The sequence below is a fragment of the Gopherus evgoodei genome, chromosome 13, assembly GCF_007399415.2.
Source record: "Gopherus evgoodei ecotype Sinaloan lineage chromosome 13, rGopEvg1_v1.p, whole genome shotgun sequence".
In the NCBI taxonomy this organism is placed as follows: domain Eukaryota; kingdom Metazoa; phylum Chordata; order Testudines; family Testudinidae; genus Gopherus; species Gopherus evgoodei.
In genome coordinates this window covers 18612103-18634222 of record NC_044334.1, presented here as the reverse complement: position 1 = coordinate 18634222, position 22120 = coordinate 18612103, and the positions used below count along the sequence as shown (strand labels likewise).

At 39.0% G+C, this 22120-nt stretch overlaps 2 protein-coding genes across 4 annotated transcripts in view; one reads left to right on the top strand and one right to left on the bottom strand.

Annotated features, from left to right (window-relative positions):
* The window catches only part of PI4KA (phosphatidylinositol 4-kinase alpha), a 93907-nt gene that overhangs the window by 41255 nt on the left and 30532 nt on the right, over positions 1 to 22120 (top strand). For all 3 annotated transcript variants that reach the window (XM_030583519.1, XM_030583518.1, XM_030583520.1), the window contains 9 exons: positions 13635 to 13743; positions 14420 to 14556; positions 15776 to 15909; positions 17544 to 17626; positions 18984 to 19054; positions 19158 to 19282; positions 20183 to 20264; positions 20947 to 21030; positions 21393 to 21482. In XM_030583519.1, coding sequence (XP_030439379.1) covers positions 13635 to 13743; positions 14420 to 14556; positions 15776 to 15909; positions 17544 to 17626; positions 18984 to 19054; positions 19158 to 19282; positions 20183 to 20264; positions 20947 to 21030; positions 21393 to 21482 — 915 coding nt within the window. The remainder of the gene's footprint in view (positions 1 to 13634; positions 13744 to 14419; positions 14557 to 15775; positions 15910 to 17543; positions 17627 to 18983; positions 19055 to 19157; positions 19283 to 20182; positions 20265 to 20946; positions 21031 to 21392; positions 21483 to 22120) is intronic.
* Positions 490 to 13628, bottom strand: SERPIND1 (serpin family D member 1). The gene is made up of 5 exons (XM_030583521.1): positions 12547 to 13628; positions 9456 to 10345; positions 5838 to 6111; positions 3851 to 3995; positions 490 to 2999 (listed from the first exon to the last, which is right to left on the bottom strand). The coding sequence occupies exons 2-5, from the start codon at positions 10327 to 10329 to the stop codon at positions 2808 to 2810; spliced, it is 1485 nt and encodes a 494-aa protein (XP_030439381.1). The 5' UTR covers positions 10330 to 10345; positions 12547 to 13628; the 3' UTR covers positions 490 to 2807.

Genomic DNA, 22120 nt, shown 5'->3' with positions numbered 1-22120 from the left:
AGACCTGGCAGATGCTTCCGGGAGCAGCACGGAACCAGGGAAGGCAGGGAGCCTGCCTTAGTCCCAGGCCCCCATGCACCGCCGACTGGAGCCTCCACGGTCCCTTTTCGACCAAGCGTTCTGGTTGAAGACTGGATGCCTGGCAACCCTATCTGGCTTTACAAACTTCTTAGCTCAGATTTCCAAAATTAAGAGCCTAAAATTAGGCTCCTAAATCTGTCTTTCAGCACCTGCCTGACTTTCAAAAGTGCTGAGCACCCAACATCAGCCTGCACTGAATTCATTTGTAATTATAAAGGCTAGATCCGGAGGTTACTGGAACATTTACATAAATATTTTGAGCCCCTACTAATTTGGAAGCTATTGCTACAAAAGGTAGCTTGCTCAGAAACGCAGCAACTTTTAAATGGACTAATTGTAGTCCTATTTGAGGCCTGTAATCCAGTGGTGACTGCTGTGTTGCTTTGCCCTTTCAGGTCCTGCTTCATCTCCTTTTGAAATCAATGGAAATTTTGGCATTTACTTCAAAGGGAGTAAGATCAGGCTTTTAAAAATGTACGAAAATGGTCTCTTTCATTTGTAACATACTGCAAGGGGCTATTTTCTGTTTCACATGTTGGTTAATAAAATGCATTTGATTTGAGAACTTGATATATACTGCATTTTTCTTAACTAATGTGACCTTTACATGGAGTAAAATAAATAGTGTCAGAAGCTGTAGCAAGAGTTAATGGTTACATTTTGGGTGCAGAAGCAAATATTTGATTTTCTTGCACAATGCATAAAGATCATGAGTTCTGAGCTGCAGCTACATTTGCTTTTCTGTTTGTCCTCTTTCCGTGGTTACAGGAATTGGTCTTGGCCTCAAAAATAATGTTTAGAACTTTGTTTCCAACTAACGTAGTCTTTGATAAACTCATTCTTGATTGCCAAAGGTTTCTTTTAGATTCTTGATTTGATTTTCTTTAATATGTGTTCCACATTTGTAAAGAATAAGATGATGTTTTCTGTGGCAAAGCATTTTAACACTCAAAAAGTATGGGTGTGCAAAAAAACCTCTTGAACAAGGGCTGTATATGAAGTAGGAATATTGAAAAAGGAAAAATTATTTATTGAGTTGAATAATTATTTAATATCAGCTCTTCACCATGCAATTTCCTATACAATAGGTGTTTTTCATTTACTTGAATGTTTAAACAGCTTCATTTATGGTTGGGCACAAAATTGAAAATGACACATACTGTATAAAAGCAAAACAGGATCAACTACAAATTGCATTTTAAAGACTTCATTAAAGACTTGTAAATCCATAAAAGTACTATTGTTTGTTTTTCTTATGCTGCCAAAGAAAATATGCAAAGGAAAGTTTAATATTGAAAACATTTAGATTTTGTATAATATTAGATATTCCGAATAATGCAGTAAACTTGTGAGACTACAATATGAATTCTTTAGAAGGCACAGAGAAAAGGGGAGGTTTGAAATGTGAATACATGTGTTGTCAGTGTACTTATCTTGACAGTTCGTAGAAAAAGTGTAAATTTGTTCCTCCTGTCAAACAGTAGCATTTTAGAATGGAAGTACATTGCGTCTACATGGATGATGCGAATAATTAGACGGTGTTTGTGTTCCTACTGTAAAGTCTGAAAAAGTTACCAGTAGTTTATTATTTTTATCAAGTTTTTCACACTAAATTGCATTAGATTGAGCATGAGGTGAGCTTTAGAGCCCCTATTTTCTGCCTAAATGCTTCGTTTATATAAAAGTTTACTGTTAAAGGAAAAAAAAAAAAAGGGAGAAAATAAAATGTGTTAGAAAATGTAGGACTTCGGGTATTGAGGGTATGTAGGGGAGGGAGTTTTTCCCTGTCTACTTAATTTATATCAAAGCCTTTTTGTATATAAGCTGTGTTATGGACCTTATGCCCCCCACAGATGTGTCTATACACAATTGGCTAAATTTGGTGACAGTTTACAGTGGTATAAATTACCCATTTGGCCTGACTCTGACTTCACACTGGAAATCAGGCGTAACTGTATTGAAATCATTGGTGCCATGCCAATGTAGAACTGGTATGAAATCAAAACCAGACCTAATGGTACCTTACTTTTCCTACAGTCCCTCTGTTCTGCCTCATTGGTTTGTAAGTTTCATGTTTTATAAACCTGTTGAATGTGAAATCAGTACAAGTTTCTCTACTTCACTATTTATACCTCCATTTAGATTGCTGTTGGGTTCGACTGGGACTTCCCTGGGAATTGTGCCAGTTTCCTCTAGGCTGAATTTGAGATATCAGAGGGCAGAATCAGGCTCTGAGGGCAAGATTTTCAAAATGGGTACCTAAAGTTAGATCTCTAATTCTATATTTAGGTACCAGAACTGCAAGGTGTTCAGAACTTTCTTAGGCCTGCCTGTTTGTAAGTGTTTAAATACAGATTTAAGAAATTAACTGTTGACAGCCACTTTTAAAAATCCTGGTCTAATGTTTTATTTGCTGGTGAAGTTCAATACATTGAATATAACACCATGTAGGTTACTTTACGAGATTTTAATACAGATGTATCAGTGCCTGGCATTAATCTTTATAAATTGCAGTCAAATCATCTACTCCTGTGAGTCCATTCTTATATATATTGATGTGTATATACATGAATGGTCTTGTATATATTGCATTTTCCACTGATAAATGGTGAGTCATGTGTAATGACAGTAACCTCTGACTAATGTGATAAGTAAAAACTTCCTTTCAAAAATAGCTATACTAAAATGTAATCATACAACCTGGATATGAGAGCACTCCTCTGTTTTTAAAACTTGCTGGGGTTGGCGACTCTGCCCATGAACAGCAGGCAGTTGGTGCGATGCTCGTAGATGAGAAACAGAAAGGGGCGGTCGACGACGAAACGAATCTGGGTGGAAAGGGGCATGAACCCTACCGTGGTCACAGCTGCAGCCTCTGTTCCTTCCTCATTCACAGTAATCGTGCCTTGATGATTGAACTGTAAAAAATGGGACAGAAAATGCAGAATCCCTTTGGTTAGACTTTGAAGTCTTAGTATTTTGTCTTAGGTGAATTGCACTAGAATTAATTTGCTGAAAGAATGGTGAACTTTAATTACAACATCACATCTTTCCTATCCTGCACATGGCTTTCTTGTGTTTTCACCGGTAGTTCCTATGTTGCATCAGTCCTCTGGCTTTGCCAAATAACCTTTCCTGACTGGTCATGACTTAACCCCTTCCAGAGATTTAATCTTCATAATGTATATAGTCTACCACCACTGGTTCGCAACCAAGGGCATGTTTACCCCTGGGGGTACACACAAGTCTTCCAGGTGCTACTTCAACTCTTCTCGATATTTTGTCTAGTTTTACTATAGGCTACATAAAAAGCACTATCGAAGTCAGTACAAACTAAAATTTCACACAGACTGACTTGTTTGTACTACTCTATATACTATACACTGAAATGTAAGTACAATATTTATATTGCAATTGATTTATTTTATAATAATATGGTAAAAATGAGAAAGTAAGCATTTTTTCAGTAAGAAAGTGCTGTGATACGTGTATTTTTATGTCTGATTTGTAAGCAAGTGGTTTTTAAGTGAGCTGAAGCATGGGCGGTACACAAGACAAATCAGACTCCTGAAAGGGGTACAATAGTCTGGGAAGACTGAGAGCCACTGGTCTTTCACTAAGTATGGAAAACCAGACCCCCTATGTTCCAGGAGAGGCAGGAATATTGACACTTGCGTAACTAAGCTGTGAATTATAGTGCTTTGTTGACACACTTCAGATGACAGGAATTAATAAATAGGAAAAATGAGTGTAGAAGGGGGAAAATTACCATATCAATGATGACTTTCTCATCTGATATTCCAGAATAGTCGCCATTGTTGTCAAACAGTATTTCTATTCCCATGGATTTCAGATAATCAGTCAGGTCATAGCTCTTCTCCAGCTTAAATTTAGGCAGAACTACCTCTCTTGTTCTAGTAAGAAGCAGAAACATTAAAGGTCTTAGAGAAATATACATTACATCCCTTAACTATGCATGTCAATTCCCTTCTTATCAAGCAGGCATGACACTGACATATACAGGAGTCCTGCTCTCTGTTCTCCCAGGCTTAACTTTCTAAAAGGTCTGTCTAAGCAGTTTTCTCTAAATCTAAGGTAAAAAAACTATTAATGTATTACATGCTTATAATACTTAAAAGGCTTAACATCAGTTGTATTTCTACAGTACATAGTCCTGTTCAGATGACATAGTTGCATATACTTATAATACCTATCTGTTATTGAACTGCCTGGCACAATAGGTTAGAGGTTTATCAAATACATACAACAGAGGTATTTGTTTTTTAAAAAAGAGAGAGTTCATTGTTTATTCATAGATTATAAGGCCAGAAGGAACAATTATGATCATCTAGTCTGACCTCCCACATAACACAGAACATAGAGTTTTGCCAAGTTATTCCTGCATCAAGCCCATTACTTCTGGATGAGCTAGACTAGCGGTTCCCAAACTGTGGGTTGAGACCCCAAAGTCGGGGGACTGGCTTAGACTTGCTGGGGCCCAGGGCCAAAGCCAGAGCCCCTGCAACTGAGGCAAAAGCCAGAGGGCAGTGGGTCTTGGTGTTTCCCCCCGTCCCTGGAATGGCAAGGCTCTGGCAGGCTCAGGCTTCAGTTGCTCCTCTTGGGGTCATGTAGTCATTTTTATTGTCAGAAGAGGGTCATGGTGAAGTTTGAGAACCCCTGAGCTAGACAGTATCTTTTAGAAAGATATCCAGTCTTGCTTTAAAGACTTCAAGTGATGTAGAATCCACCACATCTCTAGGTAGGTTGTTCCAATGATTAATTACCCTCACTGTGGAAAAAATGTGCCTCTTTTCTACTCTGAACTTGTCCAGTTTGAGCTCTCCACCATTGAATCTCATATATGCCTTTGTCCACTAGATTGAAGAGCCATCTGCAATCGGAAATCTCTCCATATAGGTAGCTATAGACTGCAATCAGATCACTTCTTGACCTTCTCTTTAAGCTGAATAGATTGAGTTTCTTGTGTCCCTTCCGAACACTTTCCGTTTTGTCAACATCTTTTTGAAGCATCAACACCAAAAATAGACACAATATTCCGGTAATGGTGTCACTAATGCTTTATATGGTGGTAACATACTGTACAAGCTCTACTCTACTCTACATTCCCCTGCATATACATCCAAGTATCACACTTGCTTTCTTACCCACTACAAAGCACTACAAATTTATGTTCAGTGGGTTATCTGTTATGACTCTCTAGTCCTTTTCTAGGTCACTGCTTTCGAAAATAGTCCCCCCTTCCTGTAACTATGACTTACATTGTTGGTTGCTGGATGTATAACCTTGCGTTTAATTATATTAAAATGCATATTGTTCAAATGAATCCAGCTTAGCATGTGATCCAGATAATTCTGTAGAATACATTTGTCGGTATTATTTATCACACATCAATTCTTATGTAATTTGTAAACTCTGCCACCTACTATTTTGTTTTCTTCCTGATCATTGATAGAGATTGAATAGCATTGAGTCAAGAACAGATCCTTGTGGGATCCCACTGGGAATTCTCCCACTGGATGATTTTCCCCCTTACAATTACTCTTTGAGATCTAACATTTAACCAGGTTTTAATCTATGTAATATAGATTGCATTGATTTTTTATAGTGCTAAGTTTTTTAAACCTGAATGTAGTGCAGTACTAAGTTAAATATTTCCCAGAAGTCTATTATGTCAACACTGTTACTTTTTCAATTTAAGAAACTATATCAAGCTTGTTTAACGAGATTTATTTTACCTGTTTGTCATGCTATTTTGCCATTTCTCCACCACCTGAGGAGTCAGTCGCTTCTCCAGTGTTTTCATGCCAGATAGTTTGTTTGGAAGCACAATCAGCATGCTGATGTTCCCCACGTATGGCAGCTGGAGCACACCACAGTCTAGCTCATGGTCTGCAGCAGCCAGGAAGTTTCCTTTGGTCTGCATCATAGGAACCTTTATTGTTTCTTTCTCATTCAGTCGGAAGGTCCGTTTGTTTGTCATTTCCACTGGAAACTTGTTTTCCCAAGTTCCTGTTAATATAGCAGAAAACCTCATCCTTATTTCTATAGATAATTGTAGTTTTGTAAATGAAAGATGTTAAAATATAATTTTAGTGATGAAGACTTGTTTGCAAATATCATTGCAAAATGTAGCCTGGCTGATCGTTTTAAGTTGTGGCTGGATTAAGAGGGAATTCATTGTGGCAACTTAGACATAAAGGGCTATTTTTCAAAACATGAACACGTAAAAATGTAAGCACATGATTTGCAAGTGTGTGTAGATGACCAGTTAGATGTTTGTCTGACTTTGCTGTACACATTTAAAGGAGTTCTAATGCACATGCTGGTCTCAGAAATCACTCTAAAATATAAAGTGGAAATCATTTCAAAGACACCTGTGAGAAAACATAATTCTCTGAGGAGTTGTGCAGATCAGAAGATTTAAAAGATCTGCTGTTGATGTTTGCAGATCAGTGTAATTCTGCTCAAAATTAAAATTCATCTTCTATTATGCTGTCTCATCAGCGTAACTAAATACAGCTAAATTTTAATTTCCATGCGAAACAAAACATTTACGTTTTGTATTTCAAAGCTTTGACTTCATTCAACTGAAAACGTTTAAACAAATCTGCCACTGCCCGGACCATCACTGCGGGTAGACTACCCAGTTCTGTGAGCTGCTGCTCACTCTTGACTCTGGTGAAGCTGAGGAAGTTCAGCAGTGGCAGGATCAGACCCAAAGGACCTGATCCAACTCCCGTTTAAAGTCAGAGGAAGTCTTCCTATTGAGGTTCATGGGATTTGGATCAGGGCTGCATGAAGATGCTCTGAGGGTGCCAAGTATGCATTAATAGTCCAGTGAAGATGCTACATTAAAAGAATGTAGTTGATTATCTGCTTTTTTAATGTAATGTGTTCATAATGATGGCTCTGGAAGGAGTTAGCCTTGTTTCTTTGTAGATGGACGGACACAGTTAGAATTTTATATATTACATTTATTTTGGCTGTTGGCATCTCCTTTTAAAATCAGGGATATTAGATGTAAGTGAGCAAATAAGTGTAGAGCGCAACAGTAAGTGCATGGAGGAGCTAATACTGGATAACCTTTTTAATAACCCTATAATTGTGGGCAGCATTAGGAATTTGGTATCTTAATTTCATTCCTGCAATTCCACTCACTAAACACATTTTCTATAACATGCGTCCCATTTGATTAAGAAAGTCTGGCTGTCACCTTGATCTTCACCTAGAAAGGCTTGGATAAGTCTGCCATTGTGATTGCTTTTGGTTGGCTAGTAATGTGGAGAGGATCAGATGCCTCACCTTTCATCCCAAAGTGTGTAGTCACATGCCAGAGAAAACCTGGAACTGCATGCTTAATTTTTATCTGCAGAGTAATAATGCGTTATGCAACAGGCATCATTACTTAAGTTATGTGTTCTAATATTTATACTAAAACCTTTTTCTGTAGCTCCTCCCCATCTGTGGGTTTGTACCATAGTTATAGAATGTCTAACATTTTGGAATATTTTAAGACAACAGAAATTGTATGAAAGAAGCTGCAATACAGTTCAATTAAAAAAAAAATGCCCCTGAGGTGGATGGGTCTCAGAGGGGGAAAAACAGGAAGTATTGAGCCAGTAGTAGTTAGATTTAGAATAATCACCTTTTGGGAGGATGAAGATTTTTTTTTTCAGATTATTTTTTAAAGGACAGGGGGATGTCAAAGGGAAGTAGTGTGCTAACCCTAAGACTCATTCTAGCAAAGGCATGATAACTTGCGGATCTAATACAGGATGGTGGGTTCGCTAAAGGGCCAGGGTATGAATGCACAAACTTCAGGATAGGGCTTAAGAAAGAAGTCTCAAAAATATCCCCAGACTTCTGCTACACCTTTTTAAAGGGGTTTAAAAATCAGCTATGTAGAAACTTAGTCAGTTTCCCACTATATAGGCACCCATGTAAAGAGGGTAGGGTGGGTGTGATGAGTCCTGTCTGTCTCAACTGACTCCTTGCCCCATTCCTGTCTCTTTCCCCACTGGCCATTTGCCCCAGTCTCTTCCTCCCTTCCCTCCACTCCGTCTAATCTTAGTCTTTCCCACTCATTCCCAGACCCTCTTCCCAGGTTCTTCATACCATTCTCTTCCCTCTCTGCCCCTCCCCTGCACCAGTCCCAGTATTTTTAACATGGCCAAAACAGCATATTTGCCAAACTTTAACTGTTTGGGCTGAAAGTTATCAGAAACTGAAAACAATGTCTTATAATGTGATGTTTCGGGCAGTTTAACTCCAGGCAGCACTACCAGCTCTACCCATAATTAAAAACCTTACAAGAGACCACCTTGCAAAACCACCACCCACTTGTTCACCCAAAGTATCCCAATCAAACGAATGCTGTTATGAATGCTGTTCTGCTCTACCTTTTATTAGAAGATCACTTTTGTTAAGCTAATAACTGTTGTCAGGCCCTTGAGTAGACTCTGGGTACAGATCACACTGTGTATACGTTAAGCTCAGAGTCTTTGACCCTGGCTGATTCTCTGGTTTCTGAATACTTTAAACCTCTTTATAAATGTGTTGGACTGAATTCAGCCCAGCTGTATCTCCTCTGAAGTCAGTGGAATTGCACCTTACAGTAGGACTGAATTTGACCATTTACTTATCACACACACTGCAGTGATCCTTCCTGTAAGAATAATTTTGCATAGAGTCCCTCAGCTGTGACTTTTTTTCCTGAGGTTATTGTTGTATTCATCGATTGCCTCTTTGTATTGTATTTGGATTGTAAGCTCCTTGGGGCAGGGACATCGTTTTGTTCTGTGTTGTAAAGTGCCTAACGCAGTGGGGTCATGATCCATTGTAGTAGTAGTAATAGATACAAATTCTTAGTACCCAGTGGGGCTATGAAATAAAAACAATTATTGTGGCCTAAGTTGTAGTCTAGGGCAGTGCTTCTCAAAGCTGGTCTGTCGCTTGTTCAGGGAAATCCCCTGGTGGTCCGGGCCAGTTTGTTTACCTGCCGCGTCCGCAGGTTCAGCTGATCATGGCTCCCACTGGCCGCAGTTCGCCGTTCCAGGCCAGTGGGGGTTGCGGGAAGGAGCGGCCAGCACGTCCCTCGGCCCGCCGCTTCCCATAGCCCCCATTGGCCTGGGACGGCGAACCGTGGCCAGTGAGAGCCGTGATCAGCCGAACCTGCAGACGCAGCAGATAAACAAACTGGCCCAGACCACCAGGGGCTTTTCCTGAACAAGCGGCAGATCAGCTTTGAGAAGCACTGGTCTGGGGTTTTGATTCATTCTTGGTTCCTCAGATTGATACGTGCTGTAAAACGTAAATTAACCCATTGCTGAACATTGAAATTACGATTTTTTTACCTTTAAAGTAAATACAGTTGAGAATCATCATCAGTGTTGTGGGGTTGATGTTCACCAGAGCCTCTTTTATTAATCCTTTGGTCAGTTTCAGGATGCGCTCGTTGGTTTTAGTGACGAAGGCAGGATCTGAGAAGTCAGATGATTGAGCCTCAGCGAAGTAATAATTTTTCATGTTGTTTCTGAAATCATCCATAATAGAAAATTGCTTCCGAATATAAAGATCATTCACCGATCGCAGTGTGTAACCGAAATTGCGTCTGAAGAGCCGGTGGGTTAGTTTACGGAAGAGGTTGTGAATTGTCATAATCTCATACTTGGAGCTGGCGTTAATGAAATCTCTGAAGCCTAGAACAGAGAATACTTCCTGGTGGGTTTGTCCCTTCAGCCCTAATGAAATCATAGCCATTGCAGTGGAAATGCCAACAGGAGCCATTAGAATGTTATCTGAAGAATTGGCTCTGTCCTTCAGACTCCGGTAAAGGTTGAAGCCAAAGTTTGCATTGAGGATGTTGAGACGCTGGATTCTGGTTTTACCATGGAATAGCTCAAGAATATTTCCTTGGGGAATTTCAGCAACCATATAGGGATATGGAGAAGCATCAATTATGTCACCATAATAATCCTCCTCAAGTATCTTTTCCCAGTCTAGATAGTCTTCCTCTTCTTCTTCCTCAGCAATCAAGTCATTGGTTATAGTATTTTCCTTGTGGAACTCTGGTGGAAAATTAGGCATATTGTGGGTTTCATTTTCATGGGGCGCATGGGGATTTATAGCTTGATTAACACTTTCAAAGTGCTTATTAAAGTCTTTGATCCCACAAAATGCAGATGTTATGATGAAAGAGAGAACAAACAAATGAAATAGGAGCTTCATTGTGACAGGTCAGAAGCTGGAAGACACAATATATCATAGTGAGAAACCCGTATAGTACCTGAGTTTTAAGAGGTTGCCCTTTTCTTCAGTAGGTTGTTTAATTTAATGTTGAGTCCTACATTGGATAGTTGGCTGGCTCCTACAATGATTTTTTTGGTGTGTGATAGCCTTTCCATTTTAGTGGTGCCTAGTATAATTAATTCATGCTCATATAATATCTCAAGCCTGGACCTATCCTGGTCTGAGACCTTCAAGTTAGTTAAACAGCAGTTGATTTCTGTCATTGGAGAAAGTGTCATTGCTTTCCAGCTTGTTTTACACACAATTAGCCATCTATTAAAATGCCCAGGTCTCTTGTATATTATAAAGCTTTAAGCTGTAAGAGTATGTGTGTTTTAAAAAACAATTAAAAAGGCTGAAGTCTGATGAACAAAAGTTTCCAAATGCTTGAGTTTAGTAGGAAATCATTAGTTTAGAGCACATCAGAGAGATGCAAAGAAAAGATGAGACAAATGCTCTATATTTGTAAAACATACTTTAAACATAAACCAAATGCAATTTTTATGGGCAGTTCCTTTGAAAGGATGAAATTGAATGAGGCTGGAATAAAGGAGATCTATGGATATAGCACAATCTCACAAGACACTTTATTTACTGAGATTCGTACACTTGGGACATGCATGTAACTTTGCCAAGTCAGGGCCATATTGAGGTGCTTGGTTCCTTAATTGTGTAGGCTTTTCGGTTCCAGTCCACTTAATCATTTACCCTTTTTTTTTATTTTTGCCTAGATTTTTGAGGGAATTGTTTGGTTTTATATTTGGTTTTCTGGGCATTGTATCTATTATTTATTTGATTTTTGTGTAGGATTATACAATATATGAGACTCCTTTTTCAAAGGTGGGATCTCTAATTAAAACTAGAGCAGCAATAGCTTTTGTAATTACTAGAATTGCCAATGTTTTTCTTAGAAAGAAGGGTTTAGGATCAAATTTAAATGAAAGTAGCCTCAGTTACTTCCTCAGGAAGGTGCTTTGGTAGAACCTGTTTTTCTTAATGGAAGATTGTTCCTCGGTTATATTTATGCAACTCCTGTTGATCCCACTGAGTAGCATGAATGTCTGAGGGTAGAATTTGGCCTTATGGCTTTAAAATCAAGAACTGGGCTTACATATTGTGTGAAGAGACTAGAGACCTGGCTTGCGAAGATGCTGGGTACCCTCAGCTCCCAGAAACAGTCCCTAGATATTTAAGCACATGATCATATTGATTGTCTTGGTTAGTGACCTAAAATACATGCAAAAGCTGTAATTCGCTGCTGTGATATCAACCAAGGATGGAATGCAAGGATTTGATAATATGCTATTCTGTGACAGTAAGGGGTGAAAGCAGTTTAAAATAGTGGCATTCAATGGTACTGTCCTACATTGCAGGTTCTAAACATTTACCTTTAACTAAAATAAATCCAGCTGGAACAAGAGAGAGAATTAATTTTAACAAAATCTGAGGTAATTTGTGTAACCATGGGAAACTGGTTTAGAAATCCTGAGTTTGACTTTCAAAGACCCTTATCTAAAACAGACAAAATGTTAAAAAAAACAAAACAAAATGAGTGGGGGAGGGGGGGAACCTTGGAAGAAGTTTTCTAAGAGAATGTGAAGCTGTTCTTAAACAATGAAATAGAGAACTAAGAGGGAGATGGGAAGAGAAATATTTAAACATTTTTGTGGCATCCAGGTAATATATCAGTCTCTCCTTTTCCTGTCTGTTGATGTACATAAAGAATGAAAATTAATTATCTTTGCACTGGGAACCTTAAAACCATTTGAGATGAATATTCTAGATTGACACTGAACATTATTTAATCCTTAAGGACTTGTAACAGAACAGTACCAAAACCTGTGCTAAATAGTGAGTGAAATATCATTGTCTTAATTGCTCACCTTTTTTATTATCATTATTTTTAAAGTGACTGGCTGCTACGTTTTTGTTCCATACTTGTTAGAGATTAAGGTACTTCTCTGGCAAACCACTTCTGTGCAATAATCATTAATGAAAGACAATGCTGTCTGTGGTTCCTAGTTTTATATTCTCACCTTTTCCATAGACTAATGTATTGTTTACCCTCATTTTATAATGGGCAAAGCATTCTCCCCCACTACTGAAATATATTTTTAAAATTTCAAATCCAGCTGAAACGATAGTAATGTTCCTTACCTCCAAGCCACTGTGTAGAGAGGAATACGTTGAATAGCTAGAATAAAGCGAATTGCTGAGTTAAAATCTGAACTTTGATGCTAGTAAATTGTATATCTCCCAAAGTAAACAGGCTCTAAATCAAACACTGCTCAATTTGCTTTGTCAGCCAAAACCCCTCTACTTGCTTAGTAGTCTCTGCCAAGTGATTTGTTGAGGTTTTTATGGTTTTGTGGAGTGCTTCCTTGCTTTTGCTCTGTGTCCGTGGGCTTGCAGGATGTGAAAGATTTTCCTCAAAAATTGTGTGCAAGAATGTGTATACTTTTGAATGATGTAACTAGGTAGTTCTTTCTGTAGCTGTGCACTGTATATATACATATGACACACACAAAACAAAGTTAAAAGAATGTGATTAAGGTTTCAAAGTCAGTCACTCAAAAGTGACTGCTGGTCATTATTTTCATGGTGACTTTCTTCTCCCTATCTGTTTGTTGTATCCACCTGTTGGTCTTGTCTCTTCTTAGATTGTAAGTTCCCCGAGGCAGGGACTATTTTTTGCGGGACTGTGGGAGTGTGTGTGGATGTGTGTAGTGCTTGATCCCTGATTGGGTCTCCTAGGTACTACTACAAAACAAATAATAAACAATTCTAGTAATACTTTGATAGATGAATAGAAATTGCTGCTTGTTCGAGTTAATCAGCAATAAAGTAAGTTGAACAGCATTGTCCTCACCTTACAGCTTGCAGGAGGTGGTGATCAGAATCTGCATTTAATCCTCAGGTCACATGTTCTGCAACTCCAAATTATATTTTGTCTTATAGTTAGTCTATAGCGCTACAATATTTCATCTGTAGCAGAAAGTGAGATGTTATTTAATCAGCTTTGAAAATTAGTATTGCTAAGGCAGTGCAACACAATCAAATGACTATTCTTACAATCTCAGTAATTTTAACAGTAACTGCATGATTTTTATTAATATTTTGAAACAGATATAGAAACTAAATTCTGAAATGCTAAAATAACATCAGAATATGAGGCTGTATTGACTGATTCTTAATAAGTGATTAAATATTGAAATCCCCTAATTATTTTCTCCTTTTCATGTTAGCTCACCAGACGTTTGCCACCCATCAAGGAGGCCAAACCCAGGTTACAGAAGCTCTTCCGTGACTTTTGGCTGTATTCGGTGCTTATGGGATTTGCTGTAGAGGGATCAGGTAGTAAAACGTCCGGTGGGAAAGATGCATTGATGTTTTGAGAGACTTAGGTTTATTTAGTTTGCAAATCAGCTGTTTAGCACAGACTGTAGAGATCTAGAAGGACCAGGGGTAACTGGGAACGGACCACAGGGCAGGTGTCTTACCAGGTACTCCTCTGATGACAGATTGCATTGTGTCCAAAGTGCTGTACTTTGCCTTGTACTAGACTACAGAAATGTACAATTTATTATTGTTTACATCCTCAGTTCACAAGTGGACTCTATGTGAAAATATAAATGTGTGATGGCTGTGATCTAGCGTGGGATGGTCAGGGATGACACACAGGCAAAGTAGAAACTGCTTATACGTTGAGAGGCTTCACCTGCAGTCGTCTGAACAGGTTTATTACGTGCTTGGAAAGTGGGCCATTAGTTTGAATGTACATACCTGAATGTGTGAGAAGATGGTTTAAAGACGTAGCACAAAACTTGGTGATACTTATTTTCACGGATTGAATCTTAATATAGGTTGGCAATAACCAACTGAGGATCAGTAAATAAACCACTAAACTAATTTTAGGTTTCTATAGTAGCCAGATCAGTTGACACAATATAATGGGAGTATATTAGGATGTTTCTCCTATACATGGTTTGTCTTTCTCTCCCCTCCATGCCCCTCCAAATTTCTACTACAGGTCTTTGGCCAGAAGAATGGTATGAAGGGGTATGTGAGATAGCCACTAAGTCTCCACTACTTACGTTTCCCAGCAAAGAACCTCTTCGATCTGTCCTTCAGTACAACTCTGCGATGAAAAATGACACTGTGACTTCTGTAAGAAACAGTTTCTTCCATTATGCTCCTTCAGGCTTTAAATAATATATTGGATAGTAACCAATATATGCTGTTTACAACAACAATATAATGTTTTCACTGACTCCCTTCATTAAATAATAGCTTTTCAAATGCAGTGCTGCATCCTGTAAGCTGTGCATGACTTAACAGAACAAAACGCAAGAGTATTAAGTAGTACAAGTGTGTTTTTGTTAGCAGCAACAATCCTCTGTTGGCTAAATACAGAAATCAGGTCTTTGTGGGAAGGGAAACCTAATGATGATTTTGTGTTTTCTCCTTTTGTGTCTGGCAGATGAAATCTGCAGAACAATGATGGGATGAATTTGGTTTTGGAATAAAATGACATTCTGTAGTTCTCTCTATTAAAGTGGCTCCCAGCTGAGCCTTCATCTTTTGCCATTGCCTATGGCTTGGTACTTGTCCACTTTTCTCTCCCTGTATTTTCATGATAGACTGTAACAGAAAAACGTGTGTTATTGTTTACAACCAGGGTCGGCAACCTTTCAGAAGTGGTGTTCCAAGTCTTCATTTATTCGTGGTAATTTAAGGTTCGCATGCCAGTAATACATTTTACATTTACAGGGGCCAGCGGCTGGAACCCCAGACTGGTAGCGGGCTGTGCAGATGGGCGGCTGGAACCCAAGACTGGCAATGGGCTGAGCGGCTCAGCCCGCTGCCTGTCTGGGGTTCCAGCCACCAGTCCTGGCCACCAGCCCCGCTGCCGGCCCAGGGTTCCGTCCATCCAGGCTGGCAGCAGGCTGAGCGGGGCCCCCAGGTTTACAATGTAAGATGAAAAAAAAGTCAAGGATGAATGACAAGGGTAAAACTGAGAGCCAAATTCTTTGCTGGTATAATTTAATTCGTTACTCCAGCAGACAGTTTGTCCCTCGCTTTTAATGAACTGTGGGCTGTATTTCTTGAACTTGACCTCTTCTGAATAAGAGCACTGATGTTTCCTGCTGCCGCACTAATGCATCGTATGCACTATTCCAGTACTTCACTGTGTGCCACCAATAAGTGCTATGTGCCTTTTTTATCTCTTCTTTACTTGGATGCAAATGACAGTGTGAAGGCTTTTTCTTTTTAAAGGCATGGTATAATCAGTAGTGTAACCTAAATTAAACCTTTTCAGAATGCAAATAAAGACAGTGCCACCACGTTGGCTATCTCTTCTTATTCTGAAGTTGCTTACGTTTAGGCTGAACTGAATGAGTTACGGAGCACCATCATAAATCTCTTGGATCCTCCTCCAGAAGTGTCTGCTCTGATCAATAAGCTGGACTTCGCCATGTCTACCTATCTACTGTCTGTTTACCGTCTAGAGTACATGAGGTATATTTTTATTACTGCAGGTTGGTTTTGTAATCTTTGGTTTCTGGCATTTCATGAACTCTTCAGTCAGACTTGGACAACATAGGGTGAAATTCTGATTCTGTTTGAGTCAATGGGAGTTTTGTAATTGACTTCAGTGGGGCCAGGATTTCACCCATGGAGTGAAATCTTTATCTCTGCCCAGGCCCCTTTGTGGCAGGCAAAAGGGCTGCAGTGACATAAAGCGATCCCAAAAGCCTCAAACTCCTGGTGCAGGAACAATGAAGACAGCCATAATGCAGCTTTTCGAGGAACCTCTTGCAAGTTTAAAACATCCTCAACTCCCTCTTCCCTGAACTACGAGTCCTGTGCTAAACCTCTTGGAGGCATAGCACAGAATCTCATCCATGAAGCTTCATAGTTATCATGGTTGTGGAATCAGTAGATGCAATATACAATTGTTGCTCTTGACTGGTGCATTTCGGCATTGCAAATAAAAATACACAGGAATGGACACTGGCAAAATTGATACAAAATTCCTAATGACTGCTATCAAAGAGTGAGTGTGAGTGAGAGCTAAAGAGGGCTCTTCCTGGAGAAGGTGGGAACAACTGCTATTGTTTAATGCCAAACAGGCATACAACGTAAGGACAAATATTTTTATTCACAAAAGCCTTTCAGACATTTTGTAAGTAGTCTTTTAAATACTGGTAGGCATTGCCATATTGAGCAAACACAGCATGTAAAGAGTGGGATCACTGTTTGTTTGTAGAAATACACCAGAACTAACTCACTAAATTGGTGAACTTTGTGCAAGTTTTTCCACGTCTAACAACAATGCGAATTGTTTACCTAGTAGCAAAAAATGTTTTCCCTAAACCCTTGTTAACTGAAAACAGACCCAAATGCTCAGGTGTTAAATCTTACTGTAATTTGGTTTTTTGATGTGTGGGTATGTACTATAGCAATATTTCTTAAACTGGGGTCCCCAAGGGTATCCCAGGGTGTCTGTGGGCCCTGCTGATTGACTCCTCCCCCTCTCTCCCTCAATTCCTCCCCCCTTCCTCCCAGTGCTTCCTGAATGCTAAAAATCTTGTGGCTCAGCAGGGCTAAGGCAAGCTTCTAATTGCCGTGGCTCCGCACCGCGCCCAGAAACCGCTGACATATTGCTACGGCCACGGGTGGGAGTAGGGGGTATCTGTGTGCTGCCCCACCCTGAGCACCAACTCCACGGCTCCCATTGGCCGGGAACACCCCACGCCCCAGCCCAGAGCCCACACCAAACTCCCTCCTCCACCCAAACTCCCTCTCTGAGCCCACACCCAAACTCCCTCCAGAGCCTGCATCCCCTCCAGCACCAAAACTCCCTGCCCAAGCCTGGTGAAAGTGAGCGAGTGTGCAGGAGAGTGAGCAATGGAAGGAGGGAGAATGGAGTGAGCGGGGATGAGGCCTCAGAGAGAGGTTGGGGCTGGAGTGGGGACTCGGGGAAGGGGACAGGGCAAGGGCTGAGCAGGGAGGCTTGGGGGTCCCTGAAAAATTTTAAATCCAAATGGGGGTCCGTGGATTGCTAAAGTTTGAGAATCACTGCATTGTAGGGATGAGGCATGGTTTCCATGTTTAGTTTTGTGTGATGTGTTAAATTATTATCCTCCTAGGGTATTACGTTCAACAGACCAAGATCGCTTCCAAGTGATGTTTTGCTATTTTGAGGATAAAGCTATTCAAAAAGACAAATCTGGTAAGATTACCTAGGCTATATGCTACCTAAGAGAGTAAAATTTGTCTGGCTAGTATCTTTTAGAACAAAATTAACGGAATTAGGTCAATTTTAAGTGAACCTGCATTATTATTCAGTTGCCAGTATAGACAAAGTCTTAGAGAATTTCTAGTTACCTTTATGTTTAGAGTAGTTTGGTCATTAAGTTTTTACTTGAGTCAGTGCAGTATGTGCATACTCAGGGAGATATGTCCTGGTAAATATAGCCGTATGGAGTAGGTATACTCAGTGTTTCAGTCAAATTTCCTACAGATAGTGTTGGATGATTTTTATTTGCTTAAAGTTTATGCTAGCAGCTGATACTAGCTGAAAAGCATGAGGGGAAGAGGACTGAATCAGACAGGACAGTCTTCTCCATGAAAATTTCACTGATGAAACAGCATTATGGTCACTTGTCACTATATGCATAAAGAGGTTTGATTTCAGTTTATGGAACTATTCTTTGGTTCTCAACTTGTTTTGGGTAGCCCATTGAATCAAAACCATTGCCAAACATTTGTATTCAGAGTGAGGTTTTGCGGCAACTCTGCCCAAGTGCTTTTTTCAGAAACTTCTGAAGTTGATACTTGGTCCCATCGACACTTTGTTGTTGAATTATTAATAGCTCTAATTTAGTATGCAAATGTGATTGCAATTATGCTTCCTCCCCAGCCCCCACTGAGAAATGTACCTGTTTATCTCTTGTAATTTCATCTGGATTACATAGAACTGCAGCAAGTGTAAGGTAGCAAATATGTAGGAAGAGTCCCTTGAATATAAATGCCCCCTGTTAAAATACAGTATAACCTGTAGAAATCACTTTTACCAAATAGCTAAACTATTCATGTTTTAATTTGAGATATTCTATTGATAAACAAAGTGACTATTCTGCAGAGCTATGGCATATAAGTACTGAAATGCTACTTTCAACTGGTGGTGGCTGATTTTCAGCTTTAAAAAAACACCTTGCTCTTGCTGGAATGAACACTGTTAGAATAAGTGGTTTTCCACTTGTGAGGTAACTCCCTTCGCTTCATGTGTCAATATATAATGCGTGCATCTGGAATTTTCACTCCATACATCTGAAGAAGTGGTTTTTTACCCACAAAAGCTTATGCCCAAATAAATCTGTTAGTCTTTAAGGTGCCACCAGACTCCTTGTTGTTTTTGTGAAATCAGACTAACTTGGCCACCCCCGATACTATTTAGAATGGGAAAGCAGCTTGATTCAGTGTTGGCTGAGTCCAAATAAACATGTTTAACTGTTAATGGTGCAGTATCCAAGGAAAATTTTTATTTCTTATAACAGAGCACAACATTTTTCTTGATTCTTCTCCAGGGATGATGCAGTGTGTGATAGCTGTTGCAGATAAGGTGTTTGACGCTTTCCTTACAATGATGGCTGATAAAGTAAGCTATGTGGGAAGGAGAACGACAGTGTAAAGTGTGTGTTCATTTTGTGAAAGTCTTTTTAAAAACACAAATGTGTCATGCTTCTCTTTGGATCATCTAGGCCAAAACTAAAGAGAATGAAGAGGAGCTGGAGAGACATGCTCACTTTCTGCTAGTGAATTTTAACCACATTCACAAGAGAATCAGGAGGGTTGCAGACAAATACTTATCTGGTCTTGTAGATAAGTGAGTATAGACATCCCTACAATATTACCTTTTTCACACTGACTACTGGGTTATCAAGAAGAAGAAAGCAATTGAATAGGGCATTCATTTAGATTTCATGACTGCCAGTTCTGTTGAACAGTCATTTTGTATATAGCAAAGATGAAAATTTCTGATGAATAAAAAAGGCCTAGAGGGCTACGAAAATGTTATCCTGGTTCTGAAATCCTTGCTTAGTTACTATTGCAATCCTCTTTCTGGTATCCACACAAGATGATCATGTCGCAGAAGTTAAATAAATGCAAAAATATACTCTGCTTTATCATGCTGTGTGTAATTCAACAAAGCCATCAGAGCCCTCTGCTGGCCAGTAATGTATAGTGCATTTAGTATGTGTGAAAAGGACGGGAGTACTTGTGGCACCTTAGAGACTAACAAATTTATTTCAGCATAGTCTCTAAGGTGCCACAAGTACTCCTGTTCTTTTTGTGGATACAGACTAACACGGCTGCTACTCTGAAACCTGTTAGTATGTGTGGAGACAGAAAATACCCAAAATCAAGAACTAAACAAAATTTAGGTTAAAATGGTAATCTACTCTTTAGTTCCCTTTCCTTTCCTCCTTGGCACACTTGAGTGATACAGAGCTGAAGTAGTCTAGCCTGACGTTATTGCCTTGACTTTGTGGGAGTTGTGTACCCGATTACCTCTATGCCCTTGGAAATCTCCCCTCTTAGAGTCTGCCTTCAAAGAGAGCTTTTGACAACTCCAATCTGTTGTAAGCCGTGATCAGCTTAATTCCTTATGTTTGGTATAGGTTTACGCATAGATACATTGCTCTTTGTGTATCTTCTGCGCCTTTTGGTGAAGGCATATTTTTTTTCACTTCTGTCTATTCAGTGTGAACTTCTTTTATTTTAGGTTCCCTCATTTACTGTGGAGTGGAACTGTGCTGAAGACCATGTTAGATATCCTCCAGACACTGTCACTCTCTCTTAGCGCGGTGAGGACTTTCTAATTAATCCTTTTATTGCTGATAGAAAATGCATGTATATTGACCAAAGTTTTCATAACAGTGGAACAGAGATACCAGATACAACTGAAGGTGCATGTTTGCAAAACATATCTTATACATCATTCAGCAAGTGGTGTAGTGTTCCCCCTTTTTTTTCTTTGAGTTAAATTATTCATTTCATAACGATAACGGTTTTGCCTGAAGATCTGCATATTTAGCGTTTCAAGTTGCTCAGTAATATCCAAGAAAAGACACCTTTCATAATAACTTACATTTCTGAAATCAGCTTAATCCAAAGATCATAAATATGTTACAAACATTAATAATCAGTTAAAACTCAGAATTCCTATGTGAGGTGAGAAGTGTGCAGTCTTGTTTGATTATTTTAATTTAGGATTAATGCATTATTGTATACAAAGTGTTTTGAAGAAGGAAAAGTGCTATAGAAGTATTATTTTATTTATTTTCTAATGTTTCTTTTTAAACCATAACATAGTTTATAGTTATGGTCATGTTGAAAACAAACCCAAAATGCAAGAGTCTGCTTTGTGGGATGGATATTGTCATTAGCAAACTGACTTAACAAAGCAAAAAGTGTATCTGTAGTAAACAAGTCCATCAGACATGGGTGAATTGCTTTTTATTGAGACTTTAACATACTTTATTTTAGGACATTCACAAGGACCAACCATACTATGACATTCCAGACACCCCGTATAGAATCACTGTGCCTGATACATATGAATCCAGAGAGGTAAGTGGTATCTCTTGATTTAGTGGCAAAAAGTAGTATAATTGACTTGTCTCAGTCAGCCACTCTGAACAGTCTTGTTTTGAAGGTGCCTTCTAAGGTAAGGCTCGTGTGCTGTAATTTAGCTACCAGACATTCGAAGTTCATTCTGAATTTCCCTGTTTCAGAATTGCACCTTACTAAGCATAACAGTTCTCTGCCTCCCAGAACACACTTTGTAAATAGCCTTCAATATCTTAATGTTATTAAAAGTCTCTTGAACTGTCTCTTGCTGGTGCCCTTAATGTTGTTTACTATGCCAGTAAGCACAATGCTGTTTGTGAATTATTGGCTGGCTGACTGGTGTGTCAATGCACTTTTCCTAGAGTATAGTGAAGGACTTTGCTGCACGCTGTGGGATGATTCTTCAAGAAGCAATGAAATGGGCTCCTTCTGTCACAAAATCCCACCTTCAGGTAACTAACTTGAATTTGTGAAGAAATAATTTATGATCCTCAGAAAAATACAAAGTTCATGTACCTTGAAATAACAGTATCATTCGACTAAATGCATTTATACTTATTTTGTAACGTTTTGGCTATTCTGATTCTTATTTCCCTCCCCTCCCCCCAATAATGGAAGCATCATTAAAATCAGTATCATTTTAATTTTGTTTCTAAAGTAATCTTGAAACAATATCTTTGCTAAGTTATTCAAATTAATGTTCAGTATGTCAGCCATTCTGTTCACCTTTGATTCTATATTAAGAATGCAGAATGTTGTGGAGGTTTAATTACTCTCTGATTCAGTGTTATGAGAGTGATAAGTTCTGACTAATGTGCATAAAAATTCATGTATTTTAAAATTCTCAGCAGGTGATCAGAACACAAGATCTTTGCTGCTTTGCTATTAGAGAGAGAAGGTTTTCTCAGATTTTTAATTCTCTTTCAAATACAGTAGAATCATGCTAACTTACAAGACCATGGTAAACTACTGAATTTTGTGACTTAGCAAGCAAGGACTTTGTTGAGCCCAGCAGAATGTGTTTGCACAAACACAAATCAGAGAATGTGTCACAAAATGTACTTTAATTTATTTACTCAATTACAGCTTA